This window comes from Diospyros lotus, chromosome 13, assembly GCF_014633365.1.
Source record: "Diospyros lotus cultivar Yz01 chromosome 13, ASM1463336v1, whole genome shotgun sequence".
Taxonomy (NCBI): domain Eukaryota; kingdom Viridiplantae; phylum Streptophyta; class Magnoliopsida; order Ericales; family Ebenaceae; genus Diospyros; species Diospyros lotus.
The window spans coordinates 9,112,783-9,130,820 of record NC_068350.1 but is presented as its reverse complement, the minus strand read 5'-3'; the positions used below and the strand labels follow the sequence as shown (position 1 = coordinate 9,130,820).

Genomic DNA, 18,038 nt, shown 5'->3' with positions numbered 1-18,038 from the left:
TTTATAATAAATAATATAAATATATTATAATATATATTTTTATATTTAATATATAATATATAAATATATATACATATATATATAATATATTTAATATAAATATATATAATATGTTTGTATGAGGTTATAAAAGGATAAAGGGTGTTTTAGTTTTTTACTTTATTAAAAATATTTCTAAGTCTATGGGAAACTTGGATTCCTAATTCCCCATGAAAATCTTTTTGTGGAAAAGTTGTTTAAAAATCATTTTCGAGAATCTTATTTCTCAGAATTCTTTTTATAAAAAAAATTATACAAAACATGGGAATATAGATTCATAACCTAACATTTCTAGCAATTTTAAAATTTCTCCTATACCAAACATCCCCTAAAATTAATTTTAGAGGTTGGGAACTTGTGGGGCCTTAAATCACAATAAACATCACAAAATTTTGATGTATTTTCTATTTTGGTCATTAAATTTTAATATTTTATAATTTATTCACTAATGTTTGAAATTTTTTATAATGCGATCACATTTAAAATTTTTTATCAAGTACCCGACAGAATTGGTGATGAGCGAGGTGACAAATAAAAAAAACCTATATACTGATTGTGCAATGAAAATTAATGAAATTTTATCACGTGCCAATTATTTGAGATGCTAATCAAAATAAGGATCACGAACCCCAAATTCGTATAGTTAAGAGTTGTTTTAAGCTTCTTCATATATGAATATCTATTTTGCTTGATATTTAAGTATTGGCTTTGATATAAAAAGTACCTATTTTATTTAACATCTAAATTGGGCAATATCTCATACGTCCGGTACAATTTATGCTGGTAATTCAATTTATGATTTTTATAGAAATTTCATTGTCATGTGCATGTACAAAAAAGGAGTAAAAAAATTTGTAGGGTCTAAATATAATTATTAAAACATTTCAAATTCAAAAAGTGAGGCTAGACATAAATTACAATAAAATATAGTAATTAGTAATTTAAAATGACTAATTACTAAATAAAATAAAATAATATAATATAGTTTAGTAAAAAAATAAAGATATTCTTCATATTTAGAAAAATGACAATGATCTATCGTGATTTTATTATTATAATTACACTTTTCTATTTATTATTGTTAAAATTGTTAATATAAAAAAATAAATATATTGTAAAAATCATGATTAATAACAATTTAGGTTCTTTGTATGGTTGTTTGCTTTATCCTCTTCGTTTGTTTGCTTTTTCTTATTTTAGTGATTATTTATTATTATTATTATTTTTTTATTTTTTTTAATAACCCTAATTTCGAGATTTGCCCGACTAGTCTTGAGTACTGGCGAACTTCTCCCAATTTGTTTCTTAGGTAAATCGAGATACGATCACAATCTATACGCACATAAAACAGAATATTCAATTCACACCTCTATATAAAATAAATAATACTATAAGAATTTAATCACGTAAAATTTTACATATTTTATTTTTGAGTCATAGTGGAGTTTTTTTGTTTTTTTCAACGGACGCAACAGATTTCTTAAGATAAGGAAGGAATGTGGAATTATTTTTTATTATACAAAGACGTGACTGAGTGTTTTTATTTTATTTAATTGAAATTGAAACTTAAGATCTGGGAACGTGTAGGGACGTGAGGGGAAGTAATTGACCGTTTCATTTGTCGCCCAAACAAAGCAAACCCGTAACGGCCATCTCCCTCGTTTTTCTCTCTTACATTCCGCCCTCTCTCTCTTTCCCCCATCCATCATCTCTCTCTCTCTCTCTCCCTCTCTCTCCGTTTCCATTTCAAAATTCGGTTCCGATTTGATCTACAATCTACTGAGAGAGATCTCTCTGTTCACCGATGTTCAGCGATGGACCAATCCCAGCAAAAGGCTACTCCCTCCTCCGTCGACGAGGATCAGAGAAAAGGCCCCACGATGGAGCGCAGGAAGACCATGACCATGAACTGGGAAGGCCTCGCCGACGACGACGATGATGACCGCTTCTTTGAAACCTACGAAAGAATGTCCACCGCCGTTCCTCAGGATTTGGCCTCTTCCGGCTCAGACGACGACGAGTTCGACGATAGTCGGATGTCTTTCGCTTCGACGATGTCGGTAGGAACAAAATATACGATAAAAAGAAAGAGCATGCTACTTGTACATCAAGCATTCTCCAAATTCTTATTACAGTAACTGTACCAGAAAAACTGAGACAATTCTACTGAATATTAACAATTTAAACGAGAAATAATGTTAATTGATTTGGATTATCATCTACAGGCGGCGCCAGTGGCGGTGCCGGTGCCGGCGAAAGATTTCCAGTTCAGGCCGCCGGCATCCTCCATATTCGGCGACTACGACATGTGGATGGCGGAGCCGGGATCGATCAAGGATCGGCGGCGGAAGCTGCTCCAGGGGATGGGGCTGACGAGCAACAGGAACCTTCTCAGCGCCAGTGCCAATTTCATTCCGACGGCAATTTCCAAGAAATTCACCGACGATCGGCGTAATGAAACTCCGAACCCCTCCGCGACAGCCGCTGAATCCTCGTCGTCCGAAGAGCCTAAGCCGGAGCCGGAGCCGCAGCCGCAGCCCGAGCCAGCGCCGGAGCCGGAGTCCGAGCTGCTGCTCGTCCGATCGAGATCCGACGGTGACCTCGAATCAGTCTCCGCAAACACCAGGAAGCGGAAAGAAGAGCTCATTGGCAACGTATCGAAGCAGCGCTTAACGAGAACCTCATCAATGCTTTCATCAACACAAGCCGGAATTAGTCATTACGCCAATACAGTCAGAGCAACGCCGAAACGTCACAGAGACGGATCTTCAATGTCTAATGTCGACACGCTGCCATCAGCATTCTCGACCGGTCAGTTCGCCGCCTTCTTTCTGATCAAAGATTTGGACTCCGGCAAGGAATTCATCGTCAAAGAGTACAACAACGAAGGAATGTGGAACCGGCTGAGCGACGTCCAGACCGGTAAGCAGCTCACCATGGAGGAGTTCGAGAAATCAGTCGGTTATTCGCCGGTCGTCAAGGAGCTGATGCAACGAGCGAATATTTCGAGAAGCCTCGAGGACGGAAGGAAAGTTAACGCGAATTCATATCTCAGTAAGAGTTTCAGATACAGCAAGAGGAGAGGATCCGCCCTGTTGAAGAACATCAAAGGCGTGGCCAATTCCATGAGCGGATTGATTGCGGATAAGGAAAGAGAGATTCCGCCGGCCGAAGATCCGAAGGCGAACAAGAGCCCGGCTTCGAAATGGATTAAGGTTCGGCAGCAGGGAAAATCGATGAAGGAATTCACGGCTCTGCATTTGTGTCAAGAAATCCAGGCCCACGAGGGCTCAATCTGGACGATCCGATTCAGTCCGGACGCCCGGTTCTTGGCCAGCGCCGGAGAAGATCGCGTGATTCATGTCTGGGAAGTGCAGGAGTGCGATGTTATGTCATCGAGGTCGCCGGAGGACTTGAATTCCGGCGCTTCAACTCCGGTTCATCCCTCGGCCGGAAATTTGTCGCCCCCTGTCGGAGATGTTTCGCCAATGCCGTCGGAGAAGAGGAAGGACAGGCCTCCGATTCCAGAGCTTTCGTCAATGCCGTCGGAGAAGAAGAAAATGGGTAAATCATCGAAGAAAAAGAAGGGGAATCAAATTCCTGACTATGTTCAGGTGCCGGAAACTGTGTTCTCGCTGTCGGAAAAACCAGTGTGCTCTTTCAACGGTCACCTGGATGATGTTTTGGACCTCTCCTGGTCAAAATCACAGGTCAGAAAAAACCCTGAAAATCTTCTTCTGGATTGAACTTCCAAGAAATTGACATTACTGTGAACCCCAAACACCAATCTTCTCATTAATTCTTGAGATGCAATCATATAAAAGGTTTTATTGGTTTGCAGCTACTGCTATCAGCTTCAATGGACAAGACAGTGAGGCTATGGGATATGGAAACCAAGAGCTGTCTGAAGCTGTTTGCACACAATGATTATGGTACACCATATAATTGCGGGGAACTAAGAATTCTCGTTAATCTAAGCAAATTAATGTGATTAATCTCTGATATGTATGCTTTTTTCACAGTAACTTGTATACAGTTCAATCCAGCAGATGATAACTATTTCATCAGTGGCTCGCTTGATTCCAAGGTTCGAATATGGAGCGTACCAGATCGGCAGCTCGTGGACTACACTGACCTTCATGAGATGGTTACTGCTGCTTGTTATACCCCAGATGGCCAGGTACTGTTCTTACTCTCACTCTTTGTAAAATTGCTCTTCCTGTGATAACATCACTACGAGCTTTACTTTTATTAGGTAGAGAGGTAAGGCAAGTCAGTCCACTGTAAAATTTTAATTCTCTTAATCATTTTTGTTGAGTCTATAAATTCTGACAATTTTTTTCCATGACGATATGTTGGAACGAGTGGAGGGAATAGAAATACAATAAAAATGTGTTTGATTAATACAGGAATGACCATAAAGGTTTCGCTGGCCATGTTTATAAGTTATGCACTTTTTTGGGTTTTTTTGCATACTCTTTGCTACAAACTCATATCATTACATGTTATATGTGTCTATTAGTCTTATATTTTTTTATAAGGTATCTTAATTGTATTTTATATATCTTATCTTAAGCAGGTATCGCCTTCTATTTTTATTGTTAATTTATAATGAATAATTATATTTATAATTCTATCTTTTTTTTATAGTTACACTTCAAATTCTCTTCTTAACTATATTTTAAATTTATCAGTACTTAATTAGCCAACAATTTCAATCTAATGATGCTAAGATTCGGTCATTAGTTAAATTTATAAGACTTACGCATGATGTGGACTTGAGTGTATGTGTTGGACAAAAATAGTGAAGATTATTGGGATTGTCACTTTTATGCTTAAGTTACAGGAAGGTTGAATATATGCTTGAAAGCGATAATAAGAATGTAGGTGATTGTACCTCTGATCCCCCACTTAGGGTGTTTTTGAACCTTTTGCGTGAGGATGATGATTTGTCCCACCTGCTCTCCTTGTTATAAGTTGGCTCCCCTTTGGCAAGTGAAATTTTAGGTTACGGTGGATTATACTTGCAAAAACTTATAATTGTTATTTTAGGATAATCGTGTTTATTAGTCTTTGATACTTGTATTTTCAATTACGTTAAGAAAGATAAATTATAAGTTGAGTTTTTGACCCTTACACACAAGACGAATATCGAACTCGTAACTTACTGAATTGATACTGATAAATTACTCACATGATCACTTGATTTATGTCTTGAGACAAGGGAACATACAGCATTAGTAGGGATCAGAGACACATGCTACTTAAGTGAAATTTTAGGTTATGGTGGATTACACTTGCAAAAACTTATAATTGTTATTTTAAGATAATTGTGTTTATTAGCTTTTGATACTTGTATTTTCAATTACGTTAAGAAAAATAAATTGTAAGTTGAGTTTTTGACCCTTGCACATAAGACGAATATCGAACTCGTAACTTACTGAATTGATATTGATAAATTACTCATATGATCACTTAATTTATGTCTCGAGACAAGAGAACATACAGCATTAATAGGGATCAGAGACACGTGCTACTCCCTTAGCTTTCCTTGTCTAATTATGAATTTGCTAGCTCCCTGACCATTAGGAATTGTCTTGTATAAAAATTTATCTTGATTAACTTTTAGAATCCACTTTAATTGAGATTGTAATTGAGTTTCCTATTCATCTTGGATGGTTCTCTGCATGATTTATCAAAATTAGAGTGTGTTTTGAATTATATTCATCGTAGTTATCTTTTCTTATCTTCCTCACTTATTCTAAATTCTTTTAGATAATTTTTGACCGCAGTGTCCTCTCTCCTTTGACTAGTCTTTACTTGAGGCTTAACTTTCAATTAATGATTCAATGATAATATTGCGTTAATTGCTAACATGACTTGATAATGTCATTAATTATGTTGACATGCGCAACAATTTTTTTTCTTAAATATTATCACAATTATATAAGAAACATAATCTTACAATTGTTATTGACATTAAAATAATAATTTTCCCTCAACCAAACCACGTAATCATATTCGATTTATAAATAAAAACACACAATCATATGTCCTTTAATTTGCTGGATGCATATGATTTTACTGATATACTCACCAACGCCTTGTGCTTGCTCTTCATCCATGAAGGGTGCTATGATTGGCTCACATAAAGGGAGTTGCCGCTTGTACAGCACAGCTGGTATGAGTTGCTACATTTGATCTATCTCTCTTTTCCTTCTACCATAAACATGGAATTCAGTATTAACCCAAAACTTTTATGTCAATGAAGTATTAATACAATTTTCATAATTGATAACTTAATTTAATGATTTTATTTTCATTCTAAGATATTAAAACTATAAGCTTGAGTGCAAGCCTCTATAGTAACGAGATAATATTTGCTCATTTCTGAACAAAAAAATATGAATACAATAAGTTCAAATAATATCTGTTGTGTATAAATAAAGTTAACGCTCCTCCACTCCTCACAATTTTATTCATTTGAAATGCCCTTTTATATAAATACTACTTCCTTCCCCAGAAAAGATTTTGTTATTACATTTTTGTTATTTTCCCTGAAGAGAAATGCAATTGACCTAGGCATTATTTACTGGGTGAAATAGATTGCAGCTTAGAACAAAAGAATCAAATTGACATTCAACAGAAGAAGAAGTCTAACGTTAAAAAAATCACTGGTTTTCAGGTAATCTTCTCTCCCTCTTTTTTCTTTTTCTTTTTTTTTTAATTTTAATATTCAAGACCAGTTCATAGGAAGACTAACATTTCTTTAGTATCCCCAAACAGTTCGGTCCGGATAACGCTTCTGAAGTGCTCGTTACTTCCGCTGACTCTCGGATCCGGATCCTTGATGGGTCAGATATCATCCACAAATTCAAAGGTACTTAGTATTTTATCTACGCACATATAATAATTTAGAACCTACAGAAAGGGTAAATTTTATATATTATTTAAAGTTGTGGTAGTTTCCTTTTTCTAAGACCCCTTCAAAATTGTCTTTGTTCAAATCATGAAAATTTCATTGAAATATACGCTTTTTAAGATTTTGTTGTAATATTATTCTCGTGATATTTACTTATAGGATAATGATAAATGTTAGTGTCGGTCGAATTAGTTAAATGATATATATTTTTTTTAATAAGAAATTGTTGATATTAGAGAATATGAATACAAATGTGACTGATACCGATACTGTTAACTACCATAATATTCTTAAACAATGTTAATATAGTGATGGAAACATTTCTACTTGGATTCTAAAAGAATAAGAAAGAAACAAAGACGCGTCAGTTTGCAGACTCTGACAAATGAATTCGTCCCTGCTTTGTTAAAAATATACTTAATTCTTCTTCATTTTAATATTCATGGCAAAGCAGGTTTCAGAAACACCAGCAGCCAGATTTCGGCGTCGTTTAGCGCCGACGGGAGATACGTGGTGTCGGCGAGCGAGGATTCCCAGGTTTACATTTGGAGGCGCGAAGAACGAGGAAAAGCGAAAGGCGGCACGGTCAACACCCAAGCCCACGAGCACTTCCCCTGCCGAGAGGTCTCGGTGGCATTGCCCTGGCCCGGCAGCATCAAGAGCGCCCCGCCGGTCGTCGGAATCAGCCAGTCCAAGCGCCAGTCTAAGCGCTCCACTCCTCCCCCTCCGCCATCCTCCTCCGCCGTCGGCTCTCCCACCCGAGACGACAAGAAGACTCTCCCGCCTCTCCCCAAGGCGAAAAGCGTCTCCGATAGAGCTCCGACCTGCCCCGAGGATGACCCTGCTCAAGTTTCCCGCGCCGATTCCGCTATCGGAAACGGAAACGGAGATTCGCTCTCGTCGTCGTCGATCAGATACGGCGACTCGCCTTCCATATCGGCTTCTCCGAATTCGCCGTCTCAGTCTTGGTCCTCGGCCGACGGCAATAGCGGGCAGGCTGTCCAGGCGACGGCGTGGGGGCTGGTGATTGTGACGGCGGGGCTTGGCGGCGAGATCAGAGCTTATCAGAATTTTGGGTTACCCGTAAAGGTCGGCCGGCAGGCGAATCTCTTCAGAGATCTGACATAAAAGGCATCAAATTAAGCTCCATTCTTTCGTTGATTCCATTAATTCTTTCCTCTTACCTCTCGGATCATGTGGAAATTCTGCACGGGAAAGGATACTACTTATGGATGAGAGTTCCAGTCTAAGCAGTTTTGCTTGTAAAATGACTGGCTTTGCTTCGCTTCCCTCGTAATTTATTTATTTATTTATCTTTTCTTGATTAAGTTGTTTATATGTGTTAAAAAAGTCAGAATTGTAATATGCTATATTACAATTATTTTTTCGAAATTTCCATGGGATATGGGGTAATTTATTGATATTTATTTCTAAAGTTAAAAAAAATTAAAACCTTATGTATGCTTAGTTTAATAAAGCGGTTTTGACCGCTTATAAGTTATATCAAATATAACTTATAAATTATTAAGAAAAGTGAGTAAAATATTTAAATATATTTAACAACGTTTAAGTTAGGTAGCTTAAACACTACTCCAACAACTTTTTAGAAAAAATTATATGAGGTTAGATTAAAAGCTAAGTTGACTAACTAATTTATCGATTTACCTTCATAAATTCTTCTTATTTCTAACCCATAACTCTATCTTCATCCTATCCAACACCATTCCCTTTATCTCCAGACCCTCTTCAACAACCACAGTTTGTCATGTCTGTCGCAATTACCCTCGTCGTCGCCTCAGCAATTGTCGTTGCCCGTAGTCTATCGTCCATCACCCCAATCGTCACTATCGTTATCGCCCCAACTCGTTGTCCATCGCCTTGATCGACTTGTCGTCCGCTGCCTCCATTGCCACCTCATCTCACCATTGTCGCCCCCATTTGCCAATCCTATTGTCTCCATCGTTTTCAACCCATACCCCCATCATTCACTGGCTGTATATGTATATATATAATATATATTATAAATATTAATGTATGTTATATTAATATATTTAATTTTTTGTATTAAAAATTAATATTTTTAAAATTTTATTCTTATTATTTAGTAGTATATCTATTTTGTCAAATTTTGATAGTTTATTAACTTTTACAAACTAAATACATAAATATTCATTAACAATTTAAAAATATATCTATCCAAGGACATTATCAATTTAAACGCTATCAACTACTTAAACGTTACTCAACTTAAGCATTATTAAAAAAAAAAAAAAGAGTCAAATTAGCCTATAATCACTCTTAGAGCATGGCCCGTGATGGTAAATAGGTAATCGTAACATCTAATTCATCAAATCCACGACATAATATAACTATGAGCAAAAATGATTGAAGATTTAACAGTTAAGCAACTAACTCAATTTAGTAAAATTAAGGCGACGTGATTATTCAACAAATACTACTGACGTACCTTAAATGGACTCCTCTGTCTCCTGGGAGAATGCACAAATGTGTTATCACCATCTGTCTCCTGGTAGAATGCCACCCCCGAAACGGTTCGTAGGATGGCAAGGATCATGCGATCCCGAGATGATGCCAAAAGCATGGAGCCCAATGCCCACTCCCCAACCCAGACTTAATGAAAGAGATCTATATAACATAGGCATAGCCATCATGATTCTTGAGCTTTGACGACAATGTGCTGATGTACTCCTCCTCTGAGACCCACTCATCATGACAGTTGTTTGTTGTTTTTTTGCAGGTAAAAGCAAATAGAGGGAAAGAGAGCATCGACAGAGAACAGTTTCCCATTGTACTGGGGGTGCCTACATCCTATGATGAGATTGTCAATTCTTACCAGAGTTATCTCTATTAATTATGCAGAAAGGCAGCGTCCATCAGTTTTGTCTTTAAACTTTATAACCAAGTAATCAATCAACCACCCGTAACGAAAAAGAAAAAGACTATGATAGCCCTTTCGAGAGTCCCTGAAAGGTTAACATAACAGGACAGGAGGCATGATATAACAGTCTATTTTTATGGAGACAGCTTATGAGTTGGCCGAGGCCATTTTTGTCATTAAAGAGGAAACGATAAAGAGCAGCTTCTTCCCCGGCCCCTCCTCTGCTCTGCTCTGACCCACGTACAGTGTCTTGGCCTTATCGCACAGCTCCCTGTGCAACCATTATTCCTTCCCAATTCCCATGTCCACCCCGCCCAGCCAAGCCCCGCGCCACCCCCCCCCCCCCCCCCCTTCTCTCTCTGCTACATAACCATCTGCCCAGTTGCAGATCAAAAATGGCGATTCCTCGCTCTCTCTCTCTCTCTGCAACTGGGTTTCCCTGGCATTTCCATTTTGATCCATGCCGGTTGAATCGCAGCAGCAAGATGGGTGGCCTCTCGGCCTGCAACCACTGAATTCAAGAGCTCGGTTGTTGAGAGTCAATCACGATCGTAATGGATCAATCTCCTTCACCTCTTCCAGTACCGACTCTTCTTCCGATCTCGATTCGCAGGTCAGTTTCATTTCTTCAATGCTTCCCCTACTCTCTCTCTCTCTCTCTCTCCTTCTCCTCGTCATAATTCTAGTATCCATGGTCTCTTTCAGTCGACCGGTTCTTTCTTCCTCCGCAATAGCACCACTCTGGGCAGCCTCATCGGCGTTTCCACCGTCCTCGAGCTCTCCAGAAGATCCACGAGGGGAAGACCGCCGGAAACCTCGCCTGAGAAGAAGACCTGCAAATCCAAGCCTTGGATGTTCTCTCTGTGCTCAAAGGTGAGCACTGACGTCAACAGTACAACCACCACCACTCCTTCGCTCGGTCACTTTCTTGAAGCAGAGAGGAGAGCCGCCTCCGGCAAACAGATTCCGTCCACCGGTTTTCCAGATGATTTCTCGATTTCCGATCAAAACCCTCTGTCAAGTTCTTGGCTGGATTCGCATGGAGCTCCTTATGCGTTCTCATGCTTGTGCGGACGAGTTGATCATTGAATTCAATTTACCATGTTCATGTTCAAGAGTTGGAAATGGAAGACGGATTTCTCGTTAGAGAATAAATAGTACTTCTTTCATGAAACTGAACTTATGTGTCGTACCTGGTCTGTGGGTTGTTGTGTTCGTCGGTCACTTGAGAATTATAGTTCCGATCGAAGTATTCAATCCCTATCATATTTAATTGTGGGTTTTTACGGTTATATTTCATTTTGTTGTAAGGATCCAATCCCTTCTTTGTTTGCCCATTATATATATTTGATATGTTTGCCACTTGTTTTCTTGAACAGTTACCGTTGCTATAATTAACGATAACATTGCCACAATTCAAATGTTGGATGGCTCGAATTATAAGACTCTGGTTGGTGGTGAGTATTTTAGCAAACATGGAGATGCAGGCCAACTTATGGGTTCATTTGCCAAATATATACTTATTGGAATGTGGGATTATTGCCCAATATACCATGCCTGATAGTTATAAACAAAATGGTGTGACTAAAAAGCGTAATCGCACACTTACAGCATGATGAGTAGAATAGTGAAGCCATAAAAACTGCTCTTTGCATATTGTGAACAGGGTCCCTACTAAGTTTGTTTTAAAAACACCTTTTTGAACCATGGATTCAAAGAAAACTCAGTCTCGACCACTATCATGTCTGAGGTTAGAATCTATAACCCTTTTGAGAAAAAAGATGGATCATCCATTCATTCAAGGTTTTTTCATTGGATATCCACGTCATTCTCATTAAGGAGTATAGATTTTATTATTATATATGTAATACAAGAATAATTGAGTATCAAACTAGACTAGCCCTAAGGGTAGGCGACCAAAGTGGCCGCCTAGGCCCCCAACCGTAGAAGTTCTCAAAAGTCAAGTTCAGATTTTGAATATAAACGTTAAAAATATAATAAATACGCAATAAGATACATAATTTACATCAATTTTATTCGAGCTTAGTTAGTAAAATGGTGGGTTGTAAATCGAAAAATTTTTAGGTCACTAGTTCAAGTCAAGCCACTCCACCATCACGTTTGAATTTTTTTACATTTTAATATTTTCTAAATAATAAATATTAATTCCATAAATTTTGTAAAAAAATTAATGTCTAGTAAATTTTTCTACATTTTAATGTTTTTTAAACAATAAATATCATTTATATATTGAAATTTTGTAAGAAAAATTAATACTTTAGTCATTGGACCTTTAAAAGTTTTCAGTTAAATTTTTTAAATTTAAAAGTCAATCGTGTAAATCGTTAATATCATATTTGATTTAAAGTTTTAAAAATTTAAGATCCCAATAAAATTTTAATTTATGGGCTAAGTGACCCCAAAATCTCATAACCGACTCTGGTTCCAAATAGCTAAGTTTCTTGAGCATCAGTCTATGATACTCCCGCTAATTCAATTGTTGATAATAAAATGGCTAGTATTGTTGATTCTCATTCAGATAGTCAAACTAAGCTTATCACCATACCTTTGCCTTCTAATAGTGGATTGCCAGTACTCACTGCTCAAAGGGCTACTGTTGAAGCCCAAGAATCTCTTACTCCACAAGTTGATGCTCCTGAAACACAGCCTCAGGATTGAATTAGCGAAGTTTCACTTCGAAGGTCTACATGGTAAAGAAGATAAGTCAAGACTTTAATACTTATGTCAGTGTTATTGAGAGTTTAATTTATTCTCAAATTTACACAAGATCGGATGTTGCTTAAGTTGTGAACAAATGTGCTCGGAAGATTTTCATCAAATCCTAGTCATGATTATTGGATAGCTGCAAAAAAGGCGATGTGATATTTGCAAAAAATCAAGAATCATATGTTGGTTTGTAGAAGGGTTAAAATAAACTTGAAGTAATTGGGTACTCTAATGCTGGTAACGTTGGAATTTTGAAAGATGGAAAATCTACTGTTGACTGTATTTTCATATTGGCAAGTGGTGTTATTTCGTGGAAAGTGCATACAGTCCATATATCGAGACTTCATCCACCATCCAAGCTGAAGTTGTAGCCTGTTTTGAGGCTGGGGCCCATGCTAAATGGCTTTGAAATTCCATTTATGGACTTAAGGTTGTAGATTCCATTTCTAGAACCATGAAAATTCACTGTGATAATGTGATTGCAGTCTTCTTTTTCAAAGAATGCTAGGAATTCTGGTGGAGCAAAATACATTGAGCTAAAAATTTTCAAAATTAGAGAAGTGAGTAGAGCAGGGAGGTGTCTATTTTGAGCATATAGAGACAAAAAGAACATGATTGCTAATCCTCCAACCAAGCCTCTTGGGCCTATTGACTTTGGTAGATATGTTGACAGCATGGGTATTAAAGAGTCTCTTAATGTTCTCTCCTAACGGGAGTATGACTCGTCTTGTTTGAACTTATGTCACCTTATTCTGTTTCTTTGGTTCTTTTATAGACATTTATTGCTATATTTGTTTTATATGCGTACATATTATGAAATATGATATGTCATTAAAGGTTAGAGGTTATATTGAGTCTTAATTAGTGACATGATATAATTGTTATATGTATTTCCTATATCATTTCACATGTGCCAGACTCGATTTGATGGATCGGCCCACCTGAAGCCAAGAAGACCCAGATGACCTCGCCAAAGAAAGTCCAGCCATCATCGAAATTCGAAACTCGTAAATCGAGCACCTGGCGAACTCCCGAGAAGCTCCCAACGAGCTCTTAGCTATCGACTAACGAGCTCTCGGCAATGCTCTTCAGTTCGCTGGACTATCTAGGTCGCTGGCCTAAAACCTCCAACTCGCATAAGTGGTAAAGCTGCTGAGAAGTCAGGGGTAGGGTCCATTTAATTTATTTGCAACAGCCCATGCTCCTCGTAATGGGGATCTCACTCCCAATTTTGTGTAAACGATAAGGGCCATTTGTCTCTCATTATGTAGTCTTTATATTTCTATATATTATTTAAATTGTAAGGACCACTCAGCACAAATAGGGGTTAGAGGGACAAAAAGAAGGAGGAGACACCGCCATTCTGAAGGAATAATCAGAGTGCAGTCGTGGAGTAGGTATCGTTCTGGCCGAACCACGTAAACATTCTGGTGTCAATTCACGTCTGAGATCTTTATTTTCTTCTTCTTGATACTTTGGACTTACTCACCGCAGCCCAAGATGAATCGGGGTTGGCTGAAATTGAACGTCAACAATAATATATTAGATCACTTCAATTTCTCATGTCTCTTAGAGTCCCACAAAAGAGGAAGATTTGTCTGGACAATTTTCCTAATTAGTAGAGTTTTGTAAATTACTTTCATCTTATTCTTGATCACGGGTCAAACAAGTATGAATCCAAAATCTTGAAGGTGTTTTAAATTTATGTATGATGTTGTATATTGATTCAACAACTTTACCAATTATACTTTATTATTTGAATTTTTATTTTATTTTTAATATTTTCAATGAATTTATTTTGTATTGCTTTAAATGAATTATATTTAAATTTGGTGATGTGTATGTGTGTGTGTGTGTGTGTATATATATATATATATATATAAGATGAACTTAAAAGGATAGAGACAAGTGTATCGTGTATAAAATCAAGAACATGTAGCATATTTCTTATGAAGATTCCCGGATTCATAGAAGTAGCACTAAGAGTCCATGATTTGGATACATTTTGCCAAGTGTAATCTTATATCAAAAGAGAGAACGAAAACAACAGTAGCATTCAGCTAATGAATAGGACCTCAAATTTGTTTTGCATCTTCGATTTGAAGTGCAAGAAGAGTTCACAACACCAAAAACAGCTTCCATTCCCCATTGCATCAACATAGACGGATTAATGCCAATTCTTAAGGCTTATCGACCCCTTCATCGCATCCACCAGCAGCTTTCCCCAAAGTGCGGCCACCCAACTTCCCAAATGGCCCCATGGCGGGCATGCTCTTGATGCTGCTGCTGCCGCCGCCTTCGCTGGCACTGAAGCATTTCCTCGATAACCTTGGCTTTGAAGGGCTGAGTTGTTGTGATTCAGCATCCTTCTTGGTTTTGGACTCGGCGATTACTAATTGGGTAATGTTGCTCCGGCAGAAGGGGCAAACCGGGGCCTTGGCAATGGGTGTGAATGGATCGGGCTGCTTGTGACAGCACAGGGCTATGGTGCAATTGGCACACATTTGGTGGCCGCAAGTTTGAATCTTAATTGTGCAATGCTGGTCGAAGCAGATGCAGCAGAACTCACCTTCGCTACCCTGTTCAGATAGTAACTGTCCATCAAAGACTAATCTCTCTCTATTTTACAGATTTAGAGAAAAGTGAATGCCTTTCTTTCAACTCCATGCCGGAACCTTTTCCTTTTATGAACATGATTCTCTTATGCTGCATAAAGGACTCTTAAAACTAGGCCAAATAGCGATATCATTTCATGTCTACTGGTACACGGGGAAAATCCCCTCGTCCTGGAATCCAAAACTACAGAGATTCTTCAGTGTCGTGTTCATTAGATGAATGGAATTGGCATGTATCTCATTCTATAGTTAAGGACAGATGGAACAGAAACTAGAAACTACCAAGTTTAGATTGAAGGCAATTTACCTCTGATATATCATCACCAACCCCTGCTTCTGAATGCAATGGCGATGGAGGTGAGTAAGCCGTCTCCTTCAAAATAGCCTTTTCTCTTTCCTTGTTTGTCTCGACTAGAGCCCTCTCTAATAATGCTTTTGCCTCTTGATTAAGCTCAGTGATGAACTTCAAAGCTGCCGGCCAGATGAGAGGCGCTGGCGCTGATGGGTTCAATAATGCTGCACATGCTCCGTGCTTGTGGTTCAAAGCAACCATGTAAGGTGTTCTCCTGCCAAGATATCATCTGCTAATGATGTATAGTTTAATTCACTCAAAGTAAATCTCACCTATAAGGGGCAGTTCGAATTATTACTAAGATGGAATCATTCAAAACAAAAAAACCCGGGATAGAGTTTAAATAGCCACTATTCAAATTTCATGTTCTCTATCAGGAAAAACGCTTGGTAAGAGCAAGATCAAGGAATCAAACATATATATTCAACATCAAAGAGCTTGGACTCAAGGACTGCAGTTAATTATTTAGATTATGTGGCATCTTTCTGAACCAGGGGAAGTAAGAAAAACTAATGACAATCAAATTAGAAGTTTACCCAGATGAATCTCTTTGGAGTCGATCAGCACCCCAAGCAAGTAACTCTCGAACGCAATCCAAAGAACCCCTACGAGCAGCCAAATGAAGCGGTGCATTCCCTGCGTAACTGCAACCACAACTTCGATCAACACGGATACATTAATTGATAAAGCTACATCATTACACCAGAAGACTTTGGGGTCAAAGAGTTACCCATATCCTCCAGTAGAGGCACAAACAAGAGCCCCATTTTCTAATAGAATGCGTACACACTCCCGCCTTCCTTGCCGGGCTGCTAAGTGCAGTGGGGTTGCTCCATTTTTATCTCTGATGTTCACAAACCTTGTGAATCCCCTGTACTCAAAGCCAATCAATCAAACAAAAACAATAACTACCTATTAGCCGTTTCAAAATCCCATCAATTTTTTTGTGTTAGTTTTCGGTGTCAGTTTTCATAACTCCTCTTGTGCGTGCGTGCGTGCGTGTGTGTGTGTGTGTGTGAGAGAGAGAGAGAGAGAGAGAGAGAGAGAGAGAGAGAGAGTCACCAGGAATGGGCCACAGAATTGAACAGGCAGCTGAAAAGAATAACTTGCAAGCAATCTGGATGGCCATAGAAAGCAGCATAATGCAAACAGGTTCTCCCATGGAGTGAATCAAACGTCAAAATCTAATCAATTTCATATAAAAAAAGAAAACAATCAATTTCTCTTCTTCAATCAAATAAACAAACTTACACGAGAAACTTATTAGCTAAAAGAGGTAATCTAAAGCTACTTACATTAGCTCCTGCTTGAATAAGCCTTTCCACGCAGGAAACCTTCCCGTGCATTGCGGCTAACATCAATGGGGTCTAAATCAATCATAAACAAAAGCAATCAATGCAGAGAAATCGCTACACATTTTTCGGGAAGATCAGGGAAAACGAGGCTTAAATGGAACTCACCTGTTTCCGGAGATTCAATACATCCGGATTGAGACACCGATCCAAGAGCATAGAAAGAACCTACCCGCCATTGAAACCCAACACCAAATACAAAACCCATAAAAAAACATATCAAAAAAACAATACCCAGATTGAGAACATCAATAGAACCCACGAAGAAATAAGAACCCACCAGGATTTGGCCATTTGCGGCGGCGACATGGAGTGGCGAGAGCCGCCCACGAACGGTGGCGAGCTCTAAAACGCTTGGTTCTTCATCAACCATGGCCGTCACTGTCTCAAGCTCACCATTCTGGATGGCACTGAACAATCCATGTTCACGGGATTCTCTGCAACTGAGTCCCTGACCCATCCCCACGCGCCACCTTCCCCGGCGGCGGTGATGTGGTGGCGGTGGTGTTGAAGTGGCTAATCTGAATTCTAAAATGGCATCCTGAGAGTAGTACTAAAATGGAGTGGCCTCGGAGTTTGAACCCCTACCCGCGGGGACTTCGGGCAGCTGACCGTGTGCGTTAGCTGGACATTCCGGCAAATGTCAGATAATTTCCCTGCAAATTTAAAACAGAGTTGCAAACTTTTCCAGTTTGTTTTTTCTTTTCTTTTTATTAACTAACCATCACGAACCCTCTTGCTTGAGGATTCTAGTAAGAGATATAAATTAAAAAATTTAATAGTCAATTTTTATTCCTAATATCTCTCCACTTAGATAAGGGAGATTTGATATTTTTTCAATTTCTAAGATAATCTCTATTTATTGAGTTTTCTCCCTTGTGCAAGACTCGAACACGAAATTTGAGAACCTAAAAATAACATCCTAATGGTTCTTCCTTTGTTATTTGATTTATTTCCTAGGGGCTTTGTTTTTTATTTTTTTCTTTTAAGGAAAGAAAATGGATCCACAGCATATATTTATTTCAGGTACATTACACCCTATTTAGGTGAAATTTAGGATAAATCACATCAAAGGTAATCAAATTTGGGTGTCTTTAGTCACTAAACTTTAATTCCTCATAAATGATTACAA

General features: G+C 38.3%; 3 protein-coding genes across 3 annotated transcripts; 2 read left to right on the top strand and 1 right to left on the bottom strand.

Annotated features, from left to right (window-relative positions):
• Window positions 1-1,736: 1,736 nt before the first annotated feature.
• LOC127788957 (uncharacterized) lies at window positions 1,737-8,279 on the top strand. The gene is made up of 8 exons (XM_052317676.1): window positions 1,737-2,099; window positions 2,265-3,749; window positions 3,881-3,971; window positions 4,062-4,219; window positions 6,169-6,220; window positions 6,645-6,724; window positions 6,826-6,919; window positions 7,416-8,279. The coding sequence occupies exons 1-8, from the start codon at window positions 1,854-1,856 to the stop codon at window positions 8,087-8,089; spliced, it is 2,880 nt and encodes a 959-aa protein (XP_052173636.1). The 5' UTR covers window positions 1,737-1,853; the 3' UTR covers window positions 8,090-8,279.
• A 1,935-nt stretch (window positions 8,280-10,214) lies between these two features.
• LOC127789050 (uncharacterized protein At3g17950) lies at window positions 10,215-11,216 on the top strand. The gene is made up of 2 exons (XM_052317803.1): window positions 10,215-10,473; window positions 10,566-11,216. Exons 1-2 carry the CDS (start codon window positions 10,321-10,323, stop codon window positions 10,947-10,949), a joined length of 537 nt encoding a protein of 178 aa, XP_052173763.1. The 5' UTR covers window positions 10,215-10,320; the 3' UTR covers window positions 10,950-11,216.
• A 3,305-nt stretch (window positions 11,217-14,521) lies between these two features.
• On the bottom strand, window positions 14,522-17,426 carry LOC127788906 (putative E3 ubiquitin-protein ligase XBAT31). The gene is made up of 8 exons (XM_052317581.1): window positions 17,187-17,426; window positions 17,015-17,074; window positions 16,850-16,921; window positions 16,617-16,738; window positions 16,285-16,425; window positions 16,091-16,198; window positions 15,510-15,768; window positions 14,522-15,166 (listed from the first exon to the last, which is right to left on the bottom strand). The coding sequence occupies exons 1-8, from the start codon at window positions 17,364-17,366 to the stop codon at window positions 14,768-14,770; spliced, it is 1,341 nt and encodes a 446-aa protein (XP_052173541.1). The 5' UTR covers window positions 17,367-17,426; the 3' UTR covers window positions 14,522-14,767.
• Between the last annotated feature and the right edge of the window lie 612 nt (window positions 17,427-18,038).